Genomic DNA, 20,722 nt, shown 5'->3' on the forward strand with positions numbered 1-20,722 from the left:
AGTGTGGATACACCGTGCCCATTGCGCACAACGGTACTATTAGTAACGTTATTTACATGTTTCTCATATGAATATAGATGTTTGCCACGACTAATCAGGTTCACGTAAATCAATTAACTAATTACTACAGCACGTTTCACACCTTAAATCACTTCTGCTCTGGGTCATATTTTCTAAATGTTGCAGTCAGATCGCGTTACTATATAAATTCACGAGTCTTAACTCACAATATGAGAGGGCATTTCAGTTCGAGGACTATTTCGGACTTACTTTCGCAGGCAATCCGCTTTCAAAACTAAACAAAGAGCTGACACATTATTTGTCTCTGTATGACTGAAAATAGCAGGATATTCACGTTACCGAGTATCAACAACTGTGCATTCTTGAAGCATTTTCATGAAGTCTTCAGTCATATACACTATCTACAGTCAAGATTTCCGTTACGTGCTCTGACGTTGTATGAACCACCGAAGATAAGAACAGGATGCAGTAATTTCTGCCAGTCATCACTACTCCCAATATAACGCAAGGTCAGCATCTCACTGGTTACCATGGCTGGATGTGTGTGTGTGTGTGTGTGTGTGTGTGTGTATATATATATATCACCGAAGCCTGTCTGGAGCAGAGCACGACTCCTCAAGATGCTCAGCCAGACAGTCCTCGTCCTGGCCCTCGTCGCCTGTGTTCTGGGTGAGTACTCTTAGCGAAACAGAACGCTGTTCCGATACGCATTGCTTCAGTTTTAGTGGAGGAGTAGCTGCGCTGAGCATTTGTGAAGGTTGAAACGCCAATTAATCTGGTATAAAACTCCATCTTGCGACCAGTATTCCACTGACACAATCTCCAAGTAACTTACTGTGCTATTGGACACTGATTTCTGGCATCATAGCTCTTTTCCTTCCACTCTGCAAAGCTGGTCTGAGTGCAACTTTGGGGGAGAGGAGAGAAATGAGAAGCAGTCATAAATGTCAGTTTCCTTAAATGAGTTTGGATGGTTCAGTTGTGCGAAAACTGTTCGCTATATGCAGATACTAGGAGACTACATTCGCTATTTGTGACAGATACTCAGTCTGAAAGGGTTAGCTGGACGTCGGTGTACTTGCTACAGGTTCAGCGTTACCGGTGCGTCGTTTCCCGCACACTGGACCGGCCCGACGTTTCGCTGTCTCCAGGGGACGCATCTTCGGGGGACACGACGCCACCAAAGGTGAGAGTCCATTGTAAACTAGCTTATCTTGCCATAATCCATTTGGTCAAGGATGGATTGTATCCGTCAAGTCTCCTCCGTTCTAAACGGTCCAAGAGCTCGAGATCCAAAAAACTTGCATCAACCCAGCATTTGATTGGCTGTTCGGTAGATAGTTTAATACATTGCTCAATCAACACATGCAAAAGTCATTAGTTATGACTGCTGCCAGCATTTTGCACACGTAATTTGCTAGTCATCTGGACGACACTCTTACTTTATTAACCTACTTGACAGTTGTTACCTAGACGTTTCACTAATTCTGCCAAGTCCACTAATTTAATTTCAGGTTGCCCAAAGACACTGTAGTTGGTGTCGAATGTGGTTTATGGCTAAGTCAGAGGAATTAAGATACAAGTTCTACCCAAACATTCTCCCAAAATACTAGGTTCATGGACAACGTTAGTAACCTCTTAACGCTCTGAGTGCCTTCATCCAATATAGAGAGTGGTCCATCGATCGTGACCGGGCCAAATATGACACCAAATAAGCGTCAAACGAAAAAACTACAAAGAACGAAACTTGTCTACCTTGAAGGGAGAAACCAGATGGCGCTATGGTTGGCCCGCTATATGGCGCTGCCATAGGTTCCAATGGTTCAAATGGCTCTGAGAACTATAGGACTTAACATCTGAGGTCATCAGTCCGCTGCCATAGGTCAAACGTATATCAACTGCGTTTTTTTAAAAATAGGAACACCCATTTCTTATTGCATATTCGTGTAGTACGTAAAGAAATATGAATGTTTTAGTTGGACCATTTTTTTCACTTTGTGATAGATGGCGCTGTAATGGTCACAAACATATAAGTACCTGCACCAGTGCAGACGATATTTGATTTGTGATTCATTATCCGTGTTAAAATGGACCGTTTACCAATTGCGGAAAAGGTAGATATCGAGTTGATGTATGGCTATTGTGATCAAAATGCCCAAAGGGCATGTGCTATGTATGCTGCTCGGTATCCTGGACGACATCATACAAGTGTCCGGACCGTTCGCCGGATAGTTACGTTATTTAAGGAAACAGGAAGTGTTCAGCTACATGTGAAAAGCCAACCACGACTTGCAACAAATGATGATGCCCAAGTAGGTGTTTTAGCTGCTGTCACGGCTAATCCGCACGTCAATAGAAGACAAATTGCGCAAGAATCGGCAATCTCAAAAAAGTCGGTGTTGAGAATGCTACATTAACAACGATTGCCACCGTACCATATTTCTATGCACCAAGAATTGCATGGGGACGACTTTGAACGTCGTGTACAGTTCTGCCACTGGGAACAAGAGAAATTAGGGGACGAAGACAGGTTTTTTGCACGCGATCTATTTACCGACGAAGCTTCATTCACCAACAGCGGTAACGTAAACCGGCATAATATGCGCTATTGGGCAACGGAAAATCCACGATGGCGGCGACAACTGCATCATCAGCAACCTTGGCGGATTAATATATGGTGCGGCGTTATGGGAGGAAGGATAATTGGCCCCCATTTTATCGATGGCAATCAAAAAGATTCAATGTATGCTGATTTCCTACGTAATGTTCTACCAATGTTACTACAAGGTGTTTCACTGCATGACAGAATGGCGATGTACTTCCAACATGATGGATGTCCGGCACATATCTCACGTGCGGTTGAAGCGGTATTGAATAGCATATTTCATGACAGATGAATTGGTCGTCGAAGCACCATACCATGGCCCGCACGTTCACCGGGTCTGACGTCCCCGAATTTCTTTCTGTGGGGAGAGCTAAAGGATATTTGCTATCGTGATCCACCAACAACGCTTGACAACATACGTCACCGCATTGCCAATGCATGTGCGAACATTGCGGAAGGCGAACTACATGCTGTTCAGAGGATTGTCGTTACATTTATTGCCAAATGCATTGAGGTTGACCGACATCATTTTGAGCATTAATTGTATTAATGTGGTATTTACAGGCAATCACGCTGTAACAGCATGCTTTCTCAGAAATGATAAGTTCACAAAGGTACATGTATCACAATGGAACAACCGAAATAAAATGTTGAAACTTACCTATGTTCTGTCTTCTCATTTAAAATACCTACATGTTAGCATCTGTTCGTCTAAAATTGTGAGCCATATGTTTGTGACTATTACAGGGCCATGTACCACAAAGCAAAAAAAAGTGGTCCAACTAAAAAATTCATATTTCTTTACCTACTACACGAATATGCAATAAAAATGGGGATTTATATTTTAAAAAATGCAGTTGATATCCGTTTGACCTATGAAAGCACCATCTAGCGGGCCAACCATAGCGCCATCTGATTTCCCCCTTCAAGGTAAAGGTAGACAAGTTTCGTTCATTCTAGTTTTTTCGTTTGACACTTATTTCGTGAGATATTTGGCCAGGTCATGATCAATGGACCACCTTGTAGAGGACAAGTATCTAGCCTGTACATTGCTGCCTTATTCGTGCGAACTGTATGCAGGTGTGTAAAGGACTGCACAGTGGTGAGTTCCCCACAGGGCGAAAGACGTGATTATGGCCACACGAAGAGAATTAAAAGACTCTGAACGCGAGACGGCAGGTGGAGCTAGGCGCATGGAATATTCCATTTCGGAAATCGTCAGGGAATTCAGTATTCCGAGATCCACAAAGAGTGTTCCGAGAGTACAGAATTTCAGGCATTACCTCTCACCACGGGCAACGCAAATGCTGAATGCCTTTAGTTAACGGCCTAGAGCAGCGGCGTTTGCGTAGAGTTGTCAGTGCCAATAGACAAGTAACCGCAGAAGTCAATGTCGGACGTATGACGAATTTAGCTGTAGGACGGTGCTGCGAAATTTCGTGTAAATGGTCTATGGTAGCAGACGACCGTCGCATTTGCTAACAGCACATCATCACTTACAGCACCTCTTCTGCGCTCGTGACCGTATCCGTTGGAAGCTAGACTACTGGAAGACCGTGGCCTGGGGAGATTTCTGATTTCAGTTGCTAAGGGCTGATGGTGGGGTTCGAGTGTGGCGCAGACCACCCAAAGCCATGGACCCAGGTTGTCAATAGAGCTCCGTGCAAGCTGTTGGTGGTTCCTAATCGTGTGGGTTCTGTTCACGTGGAATGGACTGGGTCACTGATTGGAAATGTTTATGTTCGGTTATTTCATTTGCAGCCATTCATGTTCCTCATGCTCGCAAACAATGATGGATTTTTTATGGATGGCTATGTCCATGCCACCTGGACAAATTTGTTCGCGTCTGGTTTGAACCTTCATGACAGTTCAGGCGAATTATTTGGCCACACAGATCGCTCGACATGAATCCCATCGAACATTTATGGCACACAGTCGAAGGGTCAGTTCGTGCACAAAAGCCTGAACCGGCAACACTTTCCCAATTATGGATGACTATAGAGGAAGCTTGGATTAATATTTCTGCAGGGGACTTCCAGACACTTGTTGAGTCCATGCTACGTCGTCGAGTTTCCGCGTCCCGCTGAGCAAAAAGAGATCCGACATGATATTAGAAGGTATCCAGTGTCTTCTGTCGCCTCAGGGTAAGCACGGGGCACCTTTCACTCTGTAACCACCAGATCATTGATGTTCCTGCATGATAAAATACCCAGCACATTATCTCCTAGGTGCCTAGAAGTTAAACCTCATAATTTTTACATAGACTCATATCGTGAGAGGTAAATAATATTGCTATCACTGCAGTGAAAATTTACATTTTTAATAGCAAATAATTGCCACGAACACGTTATTTAAGCCTCAGAATGAATCTAACTACAAAAGAATTAGACTCATGAGTATAATAATGAAAAGAAATCATGAAATTATGTTGTTATAAGATCTCACCTGTTGTTAACTCGTTATTCAGTTTCATCACTGTATCATATTTTCTTTGCAGCGTTATAAATTTTGAAATTCCTCCCCTTGGGTAGCCTAACGAAGCAAAGACATGCGACAGAACTAATGGTGATATGGTTATTACTTGGGGACTTCAGACGCGACACCCGAGCAGATGCGTATTAGCAACACGTGTTGTTGATTTTCTTCGCAGGCCAGTTTCCATACCTGGTGTCCCTGCACCACGACATCCTGGGTACCCAGTACCACGCCTGTGGTGGCTCGATCCTCACCAGCAATGCCATCCTCACCGCCGGACACTGCGCTGTGGACGATACAGACGTTTTCGTGAGTATGTCTACAGCAGTGTGTCACACTACACTTACTTTATCGTTTTTCCACAGATATTTCGTCGACATGGAGGGTTTACACCTACTCGTTCCATATTTGAAACTCATGCAAGAGGAAATGTATTGTGACTTGAGGCAATGTTTCGAATTTTTCCAGATATAACGAACATTCCCTGATATTACCGAACAATTTTCTTAATTTTTCAGAGTAAACGTGGCTTGAACTATTATGCAGCCAAACTACTTCTTATTAATTTCAAGTTTCCAACGTATATCTGATTTGTCTTCCAAGTACTTTTAGCTTGGAGGAAGATTACTAATTATATAAAAGTTTAAAGCACACCTCAGAAGAACTAACTTTAGTATTACTACAGTTAAATAATTTTATCCCAATAAAAGGAAACAATATTATGGTCTTCAAATAAAGTAGAAGAAGCATGCCCTCTAAGCGAATCAATAGCTTATCTATGTGCCATTACCGAAAGAATGTCAGGTTGTACAGAAAACATCCTTAAAACATTCTCTTAGCAATGAAATATTTAAAATCCAAGAAGCGAACATTTGGCTGAAATCTAGCTCGGCTCTTGCGGAGATTCACTCTAACACAAGAGAAAACGACACATCACGAAGGAATTATCAGACTGGGAGTGAAATCGGTAGTGTGATGCACATGTGCAGAGAAACAAATTATTTCAGTTACAGAAAAATTGGATGATTCAATGAGGAGAAGGAGCTTCAGAAATGGAACAAGCGAATAACGAGTTGGTCCAGATCTGGCCCTTACTCAAGCAGTTATTCCGCTTAATTTTGATTGACTGAGTTATTGGGTATCTCCCTGTGGGATTTCGTGCCACACATTCTGTCCAACTAACGCATTAGAGCGTCATAATTCCGAGAGGGCTGGAGGGCCCTCCCCAAACCGCTCCAAATGTTCTGATTGGGGAGAGATCCGGAGACATCGGAAAATGGCTCTGAGCACTATGCGACTTAACTTCTGAGGTCATCAGTCGCCTAGAACTCAGAACTACACTCCTGGAAATTGAAATAAGAACACCGTGAATTCATTGTCCCAGGAAGGGGAAACTTTATTGACACATTCCTGGGGTCAGATACATCACATGATCACACTGACAGAACCACAGGCACATAGACACAGGCAACAGAGCATGCACAATGTCGGCACTAGTACAGTGTATATCCACCTTTCGCAGCAATGCAGGCTGCTATTCTCCCATGGAGACGATCGTAGAGATGCTGGATGTAGTCCTGTGGAACGGTTTGCCATGCCATTTCCACCTGGCGCCTCAGTTGGACCAGCGTTCGTGCTGGACGTGCAGACCGCGTGAGACGACGCTTCATCCAGTCCCAAACATGCTCAATGGGGGACAGATTCGGAGATCTTGCTGGCCAGGGTAGTTGACTTACACCTTCTAGAGCACGTTGGGTGGCACGGGATACATGCGGACGTGCATTGTCCTGTTGGAACAGCAAGTTCCCTTGCCGGTCTAGGAATGGTAGAACGATGGGTTCGATGACGGTTTGGATGTACCGTGCACTATTCAGTGTCCCCTCGACGATCACCAGTGGTGTACGGCCAGTGTAGGAGATCGCTCCCCACACCATGATGCCGGGTGTCGGCCCTGTGTGCCTCGGTCGTATGCAGTCCTGATTGTGGCGCTCACCTGCACGGCGCCAAACACGCATACGACCATCATTGGCACCAAGGCAGAAGCGACTCTCATCGCTGAAGACGACACGTCTCCATTCGTCCCTCCATTCACGCCTGTCGCGACACCACTGGAGGCGGGCTGCACGATGTTGGGGCGTGAGCGGAAGACGGCCTAACGGTGTGCGGGACCGTAGCCCAGCTTCATGGATACGGTTGCGAATGGTCCTCGCCGATACCCCAGGAGCAACAGTGTCCCTAATTTGCTGGGAAGTGGCGGTGCGGTCCCCTACGGCACTGCGTAGGATCCTACGGTCTTGGCGTGCATCCGTGCGTCGCTGCGGTCCGGTCCCAGGTCGACGGGCTCGTGCACCTTCCGCCGACCACTGGCGACAACATCGATGTACTGTGGAGACCTCACGCCCCACGTGTTGAGCAATTCGACGGTACGTCCACCCGGCCTCCCGCATGCCCACTATACGCCCTCGCTCCAAGTCCGTCAACTGCACATACGGTTCACGTCCACGCTGTCGCGGCATGCTACCAGTGTTAAAGACTGCGATGGAGCTCCGTATGCCACGGCAAACTGGCTGACACTGACGGCGGCGGTGCACAAATGCTGCGCAGCTAGCGCCATTCGACGGCCAACACCGCGGTTCCTGGTGTGTCCGCTGTGCCGTGCGTGTGATCATTGCTTGTACAGCCCTCTCGCAGTGTCCGGAGCAAGTATGGTGGGTCTGACACACCGGTGTCAATGTGTTCTTTTTTCCATTTCCAGGAGTGTAATTAAACCTAACTAACATAAGGACATCACACACATCCATGCCCGAGGCAGGATTCGAACCTGCGACCGTAGCGGACGCTCGGTTCCAGACTGTAGCGCCTAGAACCGCACGGAGACATCGCAAGCACGGTCTTCGGTGGTCAACAGATCTCAATGCCAAACGGGACTTACCACTGAATTCTACTCAAGTCAATGAGATTCCTTGCCGAAAATATATTTGGAGACGCCTCAGACTGAGGTGGAATGTTAACCTGAATGTTGCCCGAAATGCTGCTCTATAAAGAGAAGTGATGGTCTAGAGTGTAATTTCTTTTCCCAGCGGGACCACTTTGGTTGCCACCTGCTGCGGTTGCGACCTTACAGCACATCTTTACATCGATATTCTGTGGCTCGTGTTTTTTCTTTTTTTTTCATTCCGCGGAAAGCCATTCTGGACTTCCATTCCAACGAGATAATACCCACTCGCATATAGCGAGTGTTTGTACTGATAGACTTTGCGCTGCCAAACACTACATTGATCAGAAAGATCGCCGCAACCGTCCTCAAATTAGAACGTTTGCAGCATTTTGGCCAGGGCCCTCCAACCACCTCGGGAATTTGACGATTTAACGTGCCAATTAGAATTTGGGGATTTGGGGCGATATCCCTCACGAGTACATCCGGCAACTCTACCGACCAATTTAAAGCGGAATAACTGCTTGCACAGCAGTCAGAGGTGGACCAACGCATTATTGAGTTGCTCAATTTGTGAAGTTCTTTCTCTTCAGTCAATCATCCAGTTCTCCTGAAATGGAAATCGTTTGTGTGTCTGTACATGAACTTCACCCCTACCGACTTCCGTCCCATCCGGGTAATTCCTTCGAGATGCACTGTTTTTTTTGCGTCTTGCGGCATATTTTGTAAATTATGTTAGTCTCAATGTAACACTGGCTACTTTATTTCAACTGTACCACAACTAATTTTAATGAACAATACAATATATTAAACGGGTATCAATGGTGTATAATTTACGTCAAGAGTAACAGCAGAAAGATCAGGTTATCGAGAGTAATACAAAATTCCATCGACACCTCTCACTAATAAATGAAAAGATGATATGTATTACTGAAGCAAACAAATAAAGATTTTTTTTACTTGCATGTCTAATTGTCCTTTGGATATTAAGCTCCTGGCTGTATAAATGGTTAAACCACATGACAATGACGTACCAAATATTTCTAAAGAGGTTCTAAAACTGTAAATTGGTTAAAGAGTGGTAGATTGTATGAACAGACTATTTACAGGGTGACTATTGTTGAACTATATGAAAAAAACGTAAATTAGTTACACACTACTTTACTCACCTTGTAAGCATTACTACAGATATTCGGATTTAGGTTATGACATATTCTATATGCCTGCCGTCATTGGCGATGATGTGGCACAGACGAATAACGAAATTCTGCATGACTCGCAATTGCCGGAACATTGGTGTTGTCGATGACCTCATGAATGGCTGTTTTCAGCTCAACAATTGTTTTGGGGATGTTGCTGTACACCTTGCCTTCAATATAGCCTTACAAAAAGGAATCGCATTTGTTCAGATCCGGAGGATATGGCGACCAATCGAGACCCATGCCAGTGGCCTCTGGTTAATACAGAGGCAGAATACCCTCCCCAAAGTGCTCGTCTAGGACATCACTCTCCTGCTCCGGTCGAGATCCGTCTTGCATGAACTACAGTTTGGATAATGGGGATAACATCATCTTCCAAAAGTTTGACGTACCGTTCGGCAGTCACCGCGCCATCAAGGAACATCGAACCGATTATTCCGCGACTGGGCATTCCACACCACACAGTTACCCGATGATGGTGAAGAGACTTCTCGATGGCAAAATGCGGATTCTCAGTACCCCGAAATGCCTGTTTTGCTTATTGACGATTGACGAACCTGGCCAAATGAAAGGTGGCTTCGTCACTAAACCAAACGATGCATCCGCATACTAGTTCCGATCATGCCCCGAGGTCAACCGTGGAGTTTGAAAGTCCTAACGCAAACCGTTCAGGAGTTATGACGATTTTATTTCATATACTTTGATAATTGTCACCCTGCACTTTCTCCCAAGGCATTCGAGAAATTGCCTAACGCTCAGTCGGAATCACGGTGTGTTATCTGGTTGACAGGCCGTGGCTGGAGAGCACGACTTGAGCAGCAGTGAGGGCACCGAGCAGGAGATCCGGGTCTCACAGCAGATCGTGCATCCCGACTTCGCTGGGTGAGTACGTTACCCGGAAACGTCTCCGTCCAACGCCATTAATAGAATTAGGACAATTGCAGGAGCGCAATGCACGGTTATTGATGTACTTAGTTGTTGTTTTCGATACAATTGTAATTCGTTACTCTCACATCAGTCAACTGAATATGTATTGCATTTAAAATGTTATTTTAACTTCCGTAAGAGAACACTCAGTTCAGTGTCTAAATCTGCGACTGATTGTTTTCCATAATAGAGGAAAGGTGCCTAATATGAGACACACTTTTGCAGCCCCATTTAAAAGACCTAAAAGTAAGTTCAATTGTATTTTTTATGATGGAAATAATATCTTGCATTATTTAATTTTATCATACAATTATCGTATTTGCAATAATAAACAATCTTTCAGAGTAGTAATTAAATCTTCAGAAACAAGGCATTCGTCGAAATGAGATCAAGGTTTCCTAATATGAGACAGTAATAATATTTTGCTTTAATTATTTTATTACAGAATAATGACATATGAATATTCTATTTTTACATGTTCATTCATTTCTATTATCCTTCACTCATATCACACTACTTAGGTTTATATTTACCACATCCGGATTCGCATTCGGGACGACGACGGTTCAATCCCGCGTCCGGCCATCCTAATTTAGGTTTTCCGTGATTTCCCTAAATCGCTCCAGGCACATGCCGGGATGGTTCCTTTGAAAGGGCACGGCCGACTTCCTTCCCTGTCCTTCCCTAATCCGATGCGACCGATGACCTCGCTCTTTGGTCTCTTCCCACAAACAATCCAATCCAAAAACATCCGGGGCAAACAAAATTGTCTTCTGTGACACCGCAATCTTCATGAGCCCAGTGATAAAATTTCGTGTACTGTGCCCATGTCTCCTCCTGTTTGTCTTCAGAAAAGTGCCCAGTACAGAACAGATACGCTGCGTCATCGTAATCACTGCTGTTTGAATCCCCACTGTCCTCAAGATGGACATCGGATGCCGAGTCACTAGACGATCCTTGTGCTTTAGTTCTCCCCAAATAACTTTCTGATTCCTTTCTTAGCTTCAGCCTCTGATATCTTCTGTTTATATTCTTGCAATTGCTTCGCTTAAGGAGTTGAAGGTAGTAACCTCAGCAGAGCACGAACGCGATGTTTGACCTACTTGACTATCTCCAGGTGGTTTTGCGATGTGTGGGAGAGGTCTGATGTCTACCGGGCTGACAGCTTGACCATCACCATCAGTAGTTTCATTTTCGTTTTTGGCATCTCTTTCTTGAAGGGCGTCAGCATGGCGATGAATTGAAAATTCATGTTCCCTAAAGATGTTTCTGTTGCATGGGATGAGACCTGTTTTTCGGAAGGCATTCACAGATGCTTCCATTGTTGCTGCTCGGTAGTAAGCTGCCCCAAATAACGTGGCTATTAATAATGTGGTTATAACAGGATCTGAGATACTTGCCAACCACGTTTCTATCTCTTGGGCATTGCAGGTTTTCAAAGGCCCTATAAATCCAACGTCAAGTGGCTGCATTTTATGCGTTGGGTGAGGTGGCAAAAATACAATATGAACATTGTTTTCACGTGCTTTATCTAACACATCGAGATTCTTTGTGTGGGAATAATGTCCATCAAGAATCAAGATGGCTTTATATGACTCACAAAATGATCAAACCACTGAGTAAAAATGTGAGTTTGTATCCAGTCACATGGATGACAAGCTGATATTGATCCTGCAGGTGCACCATCCATCAATTCCTGCTTCACATTCTTACTTGGGAAGACGATTAGTGGTGGAACGTAAGTGTCAGCTGCGTTCATACACGTTACAACTGTGATGAGATTACCCCTTTCTGCTGAAGTCGAGGCAGCAACTTGTCTCTTCCCTTTCATATCAATAACCTTGCTGTGTTTGTGCTGCACAGACGTCATCCCAGTTTCGTCAACATTGAAGACTCGATGCGGGTTATGGTTCACTTTGGATAGCACAGATTCGTAAATATAAAAAAAATCCCCACATTTTCTGGAGTGAAAGCTTTCACTCTTGTTGCTGCAAGACCCTGAGGAGTTCTCATTGATAAAATGGGATGTCTCTTAAGGAAAGCTCGGAGAAATTTCTTTCCTGCTGAAGCCTTTTCTGAATTGAAGGTATTCCTGAGCCTATTCCTGTCAGCTAACTGTAAGGCTATGCTTCGTATGTCCTTACATTTAAGAGCATAAAATCGCTCTTCCATTGCAAGGCAGTATTTCACTAGTTCATCTTCCAGTTGAGATGAGAGAACAGGCCTTCTGCCAAGATTAACACCTACTAGCTTCTCGAGTGTACCAGTTTTATCCTTCACATACCTTTCCAAACTACGTTTTGGTACAGCAAAAACTTGAGGCATTTAAGTACCCAATCTCGCCATTTCTCACACATGTAATGGCACGAACCATGGCATCTACACTCCTGGAAATGGAAAGAAGAACACATTGACACCGGTGTGTCAGACCCACCATACTTGCTCCGGACACTGCGAGAGGGCTGTACAAGCAATGATCATACGCACGGCACAGCGGACACACCAGGAACCGCGGTGTTGGCCGTCGAATGGCGCTAGCTGCGCAGCATTTGTGCACCGCCGCCGTCAGTGTCAGCCAGTTTGCCGTGGCATACGGAGCTCCATCGCAGTCTTTAACACTGGTAGCATGCCGCGACACCGTGGACGTGAACCGTATGTGCAGTTGACGGACTTTGAGCGAGGGCGTATAGTGGGCATGCGGGAGACCGGGTGGACGTACCACCGAATTGCTCAACACGTGGGGCGTGAGGTCTCCACAGTACATCGATGTTGTCGCCAGTGGTCGGCGGAAGGTGCACGTGCCCGTCGACCTGGGACCGGACCGCAGCGACGCACGGATGCACGCCAAGACCGTAGGATCCTACGCAGTGCCGTAGGGGACCGCACCGCCACTTCCCAGCAAATTAGGGACACTGTTGCTCCTGGGGTATCGGCGAGGACCATTCGCAACCGTCTCCATGAAGCTGGGCTACGGTCCCGCACACCGTTAGGCCGTCTTCCGCTCACGCCCCAACATCGTGCAGCCCGCCTCCAGTGGTGTCGCGACAGGCGTGAATGGAGGGACGAATGGAGACGTGTCGTCTTCAGCGATGAGAGTCGCTTCTGCCTTGGTGCCAATGATGGTCGTATGCGTGTTTGGCGCCATGCAGGTGAGCGCCACAATCAGGACTGCATACGACCGAGGCACACAGGGCCAACACCCGGCATCATGGTGTGGGGAGCGATCTCCTACACTGGCCGTACACCACTGGTGATCGTCGAGGGGACACTGAATAGTGCACGGTACATCCAAACCGTCATCGAACCCATCGTTCTACCATTCCTAGACCGGCAAGGGAACTTGCTGTTCCAACAGGACAATGCACGTCCGCATGTATCCCGTGCCACCCAACGTGCTCTAGAAGGTGTAAGTCAACTACCCTGGCCAGCAAGATCTCCGGATCTGTCCCCCATTGAGCATGTTTGGGACTGGATGAAGCGTCGTCTCACGCGGTCTGCTCGTCCAGCACGAACGCTGGTCCAACTGAGGCGCCAGGTGGAAATGGCATGGCAAGCCGTTCCACAGGACTACATCCAGCATCTCTACGATCGTCTCCATGGGAGAATAGCAGCCTGCATTGCTGCGAAAGGTGGATATACACTGTACTAGTGCCGACATTGTGCATGCTCTGTTGCCTGTGTCTATGTGCCTGTGGTTCTGTCAGTGTGATCATGTGATGTATCTGACCCCAGGAATGTGTCAATAAAGTTTCCCCTTCCTGGGACAATGAATTCACGGTGTTCTTATTTCAATTTCCAGGAGTGTATATCCCACGTTTTCCTTTTAGGTTGCAATGCCATCTACAAAGAATAAATACAATAACCAGACATACTTCTTAAAGGACTTCAACTTCTATGATTTTATTTGTTAGATTATTCTTTATAAGTACAGTGAACGAAGTAATATTGATCAACATCTGAGCAAAATGCTGCCTTGAAAAAAAGTTCGAGAAAACATTCCAATTTCTGATCATAAGACTAGTCAAAGCAATCCCTGTTTATGATAATTTAATCGAATTAAAATAAACGCAGTGGCCAAAATTTTACTACAATAAATGATAAAATATTGTTATCTCATGATAGTATTGTGTAAATTACGTGTAACAAATCGTGAGTGAACGAGTTCCCCCAATATCCGATAGGTATCGTAATATGCGACACTGTCGCGTATTTGGATCCCCATACAATCGCATATTAGGAATTTCGCCATCTTACACAAAATTCACGCACTTGCTAACAACGTTCGCTGGAAAATGAACTTAATTGACGATAATTATAGGTAATACCGTCACAAATAACAACAATAAAAGAGTACAGTAATATCCACTCAGCTGTAAGCTGAAATATTGTCTTAACACCGGTGTCGCAAAAACTCCAAACACGAGAAATTTTGTATCAACCTCTACATACTGTGTCCGGCTCAACTATGGCGTCCTACTCGTTGTGCCGTCGTCTGGCACGCGATAGACGTGTTTAAGAAACTCTCCACCAGAGTGCAACCCGTAACATGGGCACAGTTGGGGTGTCTCATATTAGGGAACTATCGCATAATAGGCACCTTCCCTCTACAGGGTGGATCAAAAAGAAACATCCGACTTTGCACGTCTATATTTCTGAAACTAATAAACATATCCAATGAATTTTCTTTTTTGATGAACGGAAAACTCAAGAACATTTTTTTATACCTTTTCATAGGCGTTCAATATGCCACCCTTACGACGGGGCATACATCAATGCGGTATTCAAATTGTTCCCACACTGCAGCCAACATGTCTCTTGTTACACTTCGACAGCGGCTGTTAAGCGATGTATCAGTTCATTCATTCTTGTTTGTAACGGAGGCACATAAACAGAGTCTTTTATAGACCCTCAAAAGAAATAATCACAAACAGTCAGGTCCAGTGACTTTGGAGGCCAGTAATGTAAGGCTGAATCATCAGGTCCAATGCGACCGATCCATCCTGCAGTAATTTTTGATTTAAAAATTCCCGCACTTCCAGACGCCAGTGCCTGTGTCCTGTTGGTAAATGAAATCGTTGGAATCAGTCTCCAACCTTGGCCTTGGGAAAAGACGTTCTCAAGAAGATCGACATATGTGCTTCCTGAAACAGTGTTCTCGGCCGAGAGAAATTGACCGTACACCTTTTCCTTTGGAACTGTACAAAACAACACCGAATTTTGGAGAGTCCCTCATGTTGTACAACGTCAATTGGTTGTTCCATACACCATATTCTCATATTATGATGATTCATCTTTCCATTTAAATAGAATGTTCCCTCATCACTATCGTCCTCCATCTTGCCAAAAACTAAATTACAGAACTCCACTCGTTGTTGTTTGTCACCTTTATGAAGAGCTTGAAGTAGCTGAATTTTGTATGCTTTCATGTGTAAACGTCAGCGCAATCCACGCCAGATGGACATCGGGAGCATATTGAACTGTCGAGCTGCACGGCGAACGGATTTCTGCCAACTCCTTGTGAAACTATGGCGGACGCGTTCGACGTCTGTGTCAGACACTCGAGGACGGTCCGGCGATTTGCCTTTACACAAACAACCACTTTCTCGGAATTGTTCATGCCAGCGTCTAATGCTCTTTGCTATGGGAGGATCTACACCATAACAAGTACGAAAGTCACGTTGACAGTTATTACTGACCCACACTGCAAAAAAACATAGAACACAAAGCGCTTTTTGTCCTTCCGACGCCATTTTTACTAGAAACGAAGAAGGCGCACACTGCTGCTACCTAGCGGGAACCCTGTAAAACTCGAGAGGTTACTCTTTCTAACAGTATGCTGTTGACGCACATATCTCAAATAACGAAATACTTCTGATTTTTTAAAAATCGGATGATTCTTTTTGACAGGCCCTACACTTCGTAACAGTAATAAATTACGCTGCCTGCAAGAGTAAAATTAATGTTGTTACTGTCGAATAGAAATTCAGTTCTCCACATCATGATGTATTTTGTTAGTGACTCACATATCAATAAGAAATTACTCAACATAATTCAACAGTTGTGGATGTCTAAACAATGCTGTTAGCGTAATACAGTGCTTACAGAAAACGTTATTTTTCCTCAGTGGAGTAGCTCCAAACGACATCGCCGTCTTCATCCTGGAGTCCTCACTATCTCTGGGCACATACGTCCAGACCATCAGCTTACCGGCCTCTGGTTCACTACCTGCAGGTATTCCAACTCTGTACCACAGCTGTTACTTCACTCGTAGAACGTAAACTGTTTATCCTAATGTCATAACTGTTTAGCAATCACAATCGTTGTCAAGTAGGAGCCAAACCGGCACCTGTTCAGAGAAATATACAAAACTTCCATGAGCTGAATAAGGGAGAAATACAAAGGAAATATCTTTTGTTATTGATACACTAATACATGTTTAGTATTGTGGTTATAGCAAAATTTAGTAACAGTTGCAAGTGACTTGGGACGATGAGTGCGTTTCTGCATTGTGTTGGGTTATTACTCCGTTGTAGTCACTGTGCAAACAACAAAATTTCCGTTAACAAAATCACTTCTATGTAAGGAGAGAAAACTCAGACGTGAATAAATATAAGGACATTACCTTACCAAGTTTCGATGCTTCTGGGAAAACGATGTATAAAGGACTTGCATATAAAGGACTTGATATGTATATATCTCTGTAAACATGTGTTCGTTGCCAGAGTTGCATGTGACCTTGAAGATGGAATAATCGGCAAACTTCAAGCATTATATTGTATATTAGTCACTTGCAGCACTATAAAAAAAACGCGAAAGCAGTAAATGTCTTCTTTGATATAAGAAAAGATTGAGAAAATGCAATCTTTTTAAACCTCACTGACGTAGAGGTCGTCGGAAAATCAAAAGCTTCCATTCCGGAAAAAGTTACAAAGACAAGTTCGCTACGAGGGTCGTTCAGTAAGTAATGCACGATGTTTTTTTTTTTTTTCTCAGAAGATATTTATTGTCAAGAGTCAGAATTTGATGACAATATACATCAACATGTGTCGTTGTTGTCCTACTTTTCTAAGTAGTCTCCATCTCGTTCTATCGCTGTACCCCAACGTTGTGGAAGAGCATGTATTCCCTGCTGGTAAAAGCTCTTCTTCTGTAGGGGTAGCCATGTTTTCAATTATGCCTCTGATTTGGTGGTTGACCCTCTTGGCATCACATACACGAGAATGACGCCATGACAATCCCAAAAGACTGTCACCATGACTTTTCCAAAAGACAAGGTTGTTTTGAATTTCTTCTTTAGTGGTGAATAAGGATGATGCCACGCCATGGACTGCCTTTTATGTTTCCGGCGCAAAGTGATGCACCCAGCTTTCGTCCCCCTTAACGATCCGTGACAGAAAGGCCTCTCCGCCGGTCTCAAAACGTGCCAGAAATTCAGATGAATTGACCTTGCTTTGAATCATGTGGTCTTCTGTGAGCATTCGTGGAACCCAGCGTGAGCACATCTTTGAATATACGAGAGTTTCGATCATTGCAGACGCACTTTCAATTCTGAACGACAACTGTAGAGCCAATTGTCGAGTTGTGATGCGTCGGTCGGCACGAATAATGGCATCCGCACGAGTCAGCACGTCTGGAGCAGTGGCTGTGACAGGACGTCTCGAACGCTGCTGATCGTGGAGCTCCGTTTCTGAACTTCCTGAGGCTGTAACGTCCTTTACCCATCGCCCTACTGTACTCCTATCAACTGCAGCATCGCCATACACTGCACACAAACGTTTCTGGATGTTCACCACGGTTTCTTCTTCTGCACGCAATAATTCAGTAACAGCACGCTGCTTGTAACGGGACACCACTCTGACGCTGTACTGCAGCTCTGCTGTCTCCCAGAACGGAATCGAAACATCACCGGCACACAGAACAAACATCAAATGTGAAGCACCAACTAGGACGTTTGTCTACGTATATTAATGGCTTTACTAAAAAAAATGAGGGGCATTATTTATTAAACGACCCTTGCATGTCTCTATCGAAGGTACCATAGCGAGATTTATCCTGATAAATTTGCTTAAATGACGGGAAATGTAGATTTGAATGAGCTTATGGGAGCCTCAGAACAGCGTCTGAATGCAAAGTAAATAGTTGCTTAAATTCAGAGACCTCTGATATTAGGCCGTTCGTTCCCTTCGAACCTGTTATGATTACCCGATGTATGACTGACATTGTGTCACTAGACCACTTACTCCACTACGAATTGCTTTTCGATTTGACAACAGATGGATCTACTGCCGTCACTGCTGGATGGGGTAGAACGGAGACCTCTGGAGAACCTAACATTCTGCAGACTGTCGATGTCAGCATCATCGACTACGAAACTTGCAGCCAAGATATCGACGAACTGGGTTTCGGAAACCCGCTTACGGACACCATGATCTGCACGGGACCTCTCTATGATGGCATCTCTGTCTGTTCCGTAAGCCACGACTTGCAATATTTCAGTTTGTTTAAACAATGACATTACTTATTTTTTGATTTACTTACTAACTGCGACCTGGGTATCCAAGGCTTTACAAGCCCTTTGCATTATCTAAAAATTTTGTTTAAACACAGACATTACTTATTTTTAAATTTGTTCATTAACTAGGGTCTAATTGTCCTAAGCTTTGCACTCACTTATTTTTTGATTTACTTACTAACTGAAACCTGGGTATCCAAGGCCTTGAAAACCCTTTGTACTATCTAACAATTTTGTTTAAACACAGAGATTACTTATTTTTAAATTTGCATATTAACTATGGTCTAATTATCCTAAGGTTGGCACGCATATTGTACTAGTATGTATCCTGTGACAAAGGAACCTGACTATATACGATTTTCGGTAGGAGCATAGCAACAGTGGTCATTCGTGTACCACAAACGCATCTTCGTTTTGCTGGTGATACTGTCTTACACGTAACTTTTCTTCAAATCTACAAGACATTACTGTGCTTCATTTCAGCAAACGGATTCTTGTATTTACTGTTAAGTTACTCTTCTACGTTTCATATATTCGCACTAAGGAACCAGTTTTGTTAAACAATTCCTCATCATTTGAAAATTGCCTACTGACGCGATCCCGAGGGTTATTTATTGCATGAAACTGGTGCTTTTATTTATTGAACTACAAACAGGCCGGTCGCTGTGGTTATTTCTTAAGCTAAGATTTTTTTTCAGGTTGTTGTATCTTCTATAACTGCAGGAATGTAGCAGATAGTGTAGGATAATTTAACACTAACAATACAGCTTAATCTTTCTAGAAGCACTGAGGTTTTCTGCTCACTCATTGTGCTCAGGGAGACTCTGGTGGTCCTCTGGCGCAGGACGGCGTGCTGATCGGCGTGGTGTCCTGGGGACTCAACATGTGTGGATACCCGGGCGCGCCGTCCGTCTACACGAGGGTGTCCGCTCACCTGGACTTCATCAACGAAAATCTGTGAAGGGACACTTCACGAGTCCAAATGATATTACGTGCCATAACATAAGTCCTCAGACAGCAGTTCATTTTAATTTACGTTATCATTGTAAGAACTACACCCGAATTTCAAACGTCTTCCATAATAAATCTACCATTCCAAAACAGTATTCGCCTATTTTACTTGTACCAAATAGTTTAACGTGAAAGCTTCTGTTCCTATATTTATTTACTCATTTTTTTAATTTTTGCACGTCTAGTTCCGTTGAAACGTCCCCTTTGAAAAATTATACAAGACTGGGCTTAAACTGACACACAATATTTTTAGCGCAACGCAATCTGACTTTCAAAAATCCCTGCAAAAGAATGGTCCTGACCTTTCACAAATCACTTACCTCACAAAAATCTTCATTACTCGAACTAATGCAATACAGCGAGCGCCACTACTGCCAGCTAAATAAAAGATTCAGACTACGGAAGGCACTAACTACTGATAGGGATAGTTAGCAAATGAAAGATTTTAATAGAGAACAAACAATGTATTTACCTTAATAGTGTTGAAAAACCATAATATACATGTTCATGACATCCATTTTTACAAATTTCCAAACTCCGCCATTTCTCTCCCCACATCCACCATTGCTGGCGGCTCACCTCCAACTGCGCAACGCTACGCGCTGTTCACATCCAACTGCCGCTGCCCAACACTACCATGGCAGACAACAATGCAAACTAGCCACAGACTGCACACAGCACAGCCAGTGATTTTCATACCGAGCACTATGTGGCGTTACCAATAAAAAAACCTAAACAGCCTACTTACACCGTTCGACCAAATTGAGAAACAAATCTCCAAGGTCATGGAACGTCTGAGTACATGAAATTACAACATTAAAGTAATAACAGATAAAATAAAATGTTTATTAAACAAAAAACGACAAGCCATAAGTTTATGTAAACGCAGTCAACAACATAACACAGGAATCACCTTAATGTTCCATGGAAATCCTCGACAGAATAGGAGTGACCTTTAAGGAAATTATCAGGCTCGATATGAAAGCACGTGGATTGCTGCTAAGAATTTTTGAATTCCTGTAGTAGCTTACTGAAAA

The 20,722-nt window shown here is 44.1% G+C and overlaps 1 protein-coding gene across 1 annotated transcript; it reads left to right on the forward strand.

Annotated features, from left to right (window-relative positions):
- Nucleotides 1-641: 641 nt before the first annotated feature.
- On the forward strand, nucleotides 642-19,635 carry LOC126151591 (trypsin-1-like). Its single transcript, XM_049915952.1, has 7 exons — nucleotides 642-690; nucleotides 1,109-1,207; nucleotides 5,277-5,410; nucleotides 10,026-10,117; nucleotides 16,287-16,393; nucleotides 18,436-18,632; nucleotides 19,492-19,635. Exons 1-7 carry the CDS (start codon nucleotides 642-644, stop codon nucleotides 19,633-19,635), a joined length of 822 nt encoding a protein of 273 aa, XP_049771909.1.
- The last annotated feature ends 1,087 nt before the right edge of the window (nucleotides 19,636-20,722 follow it).

The sequence above is a fragment of the Schistocerca cancellata genome, chromosome 2 (genome assembly GCF_023864275.1).
Source record: "Schistocerca cancellata isolate TAMUIC-IGC-003103 chromosome 2, iqSchCanc2.1, whole genome shotgun sequence".
In the NCBI taxonomy this organism is placed as follows: domain Eukaryota; kingdom Metazoa; phylum Arthropoda; class Insecta; order Orthoptera; family Acrididae; genus Schistocerca; species Schistocerca cancellata.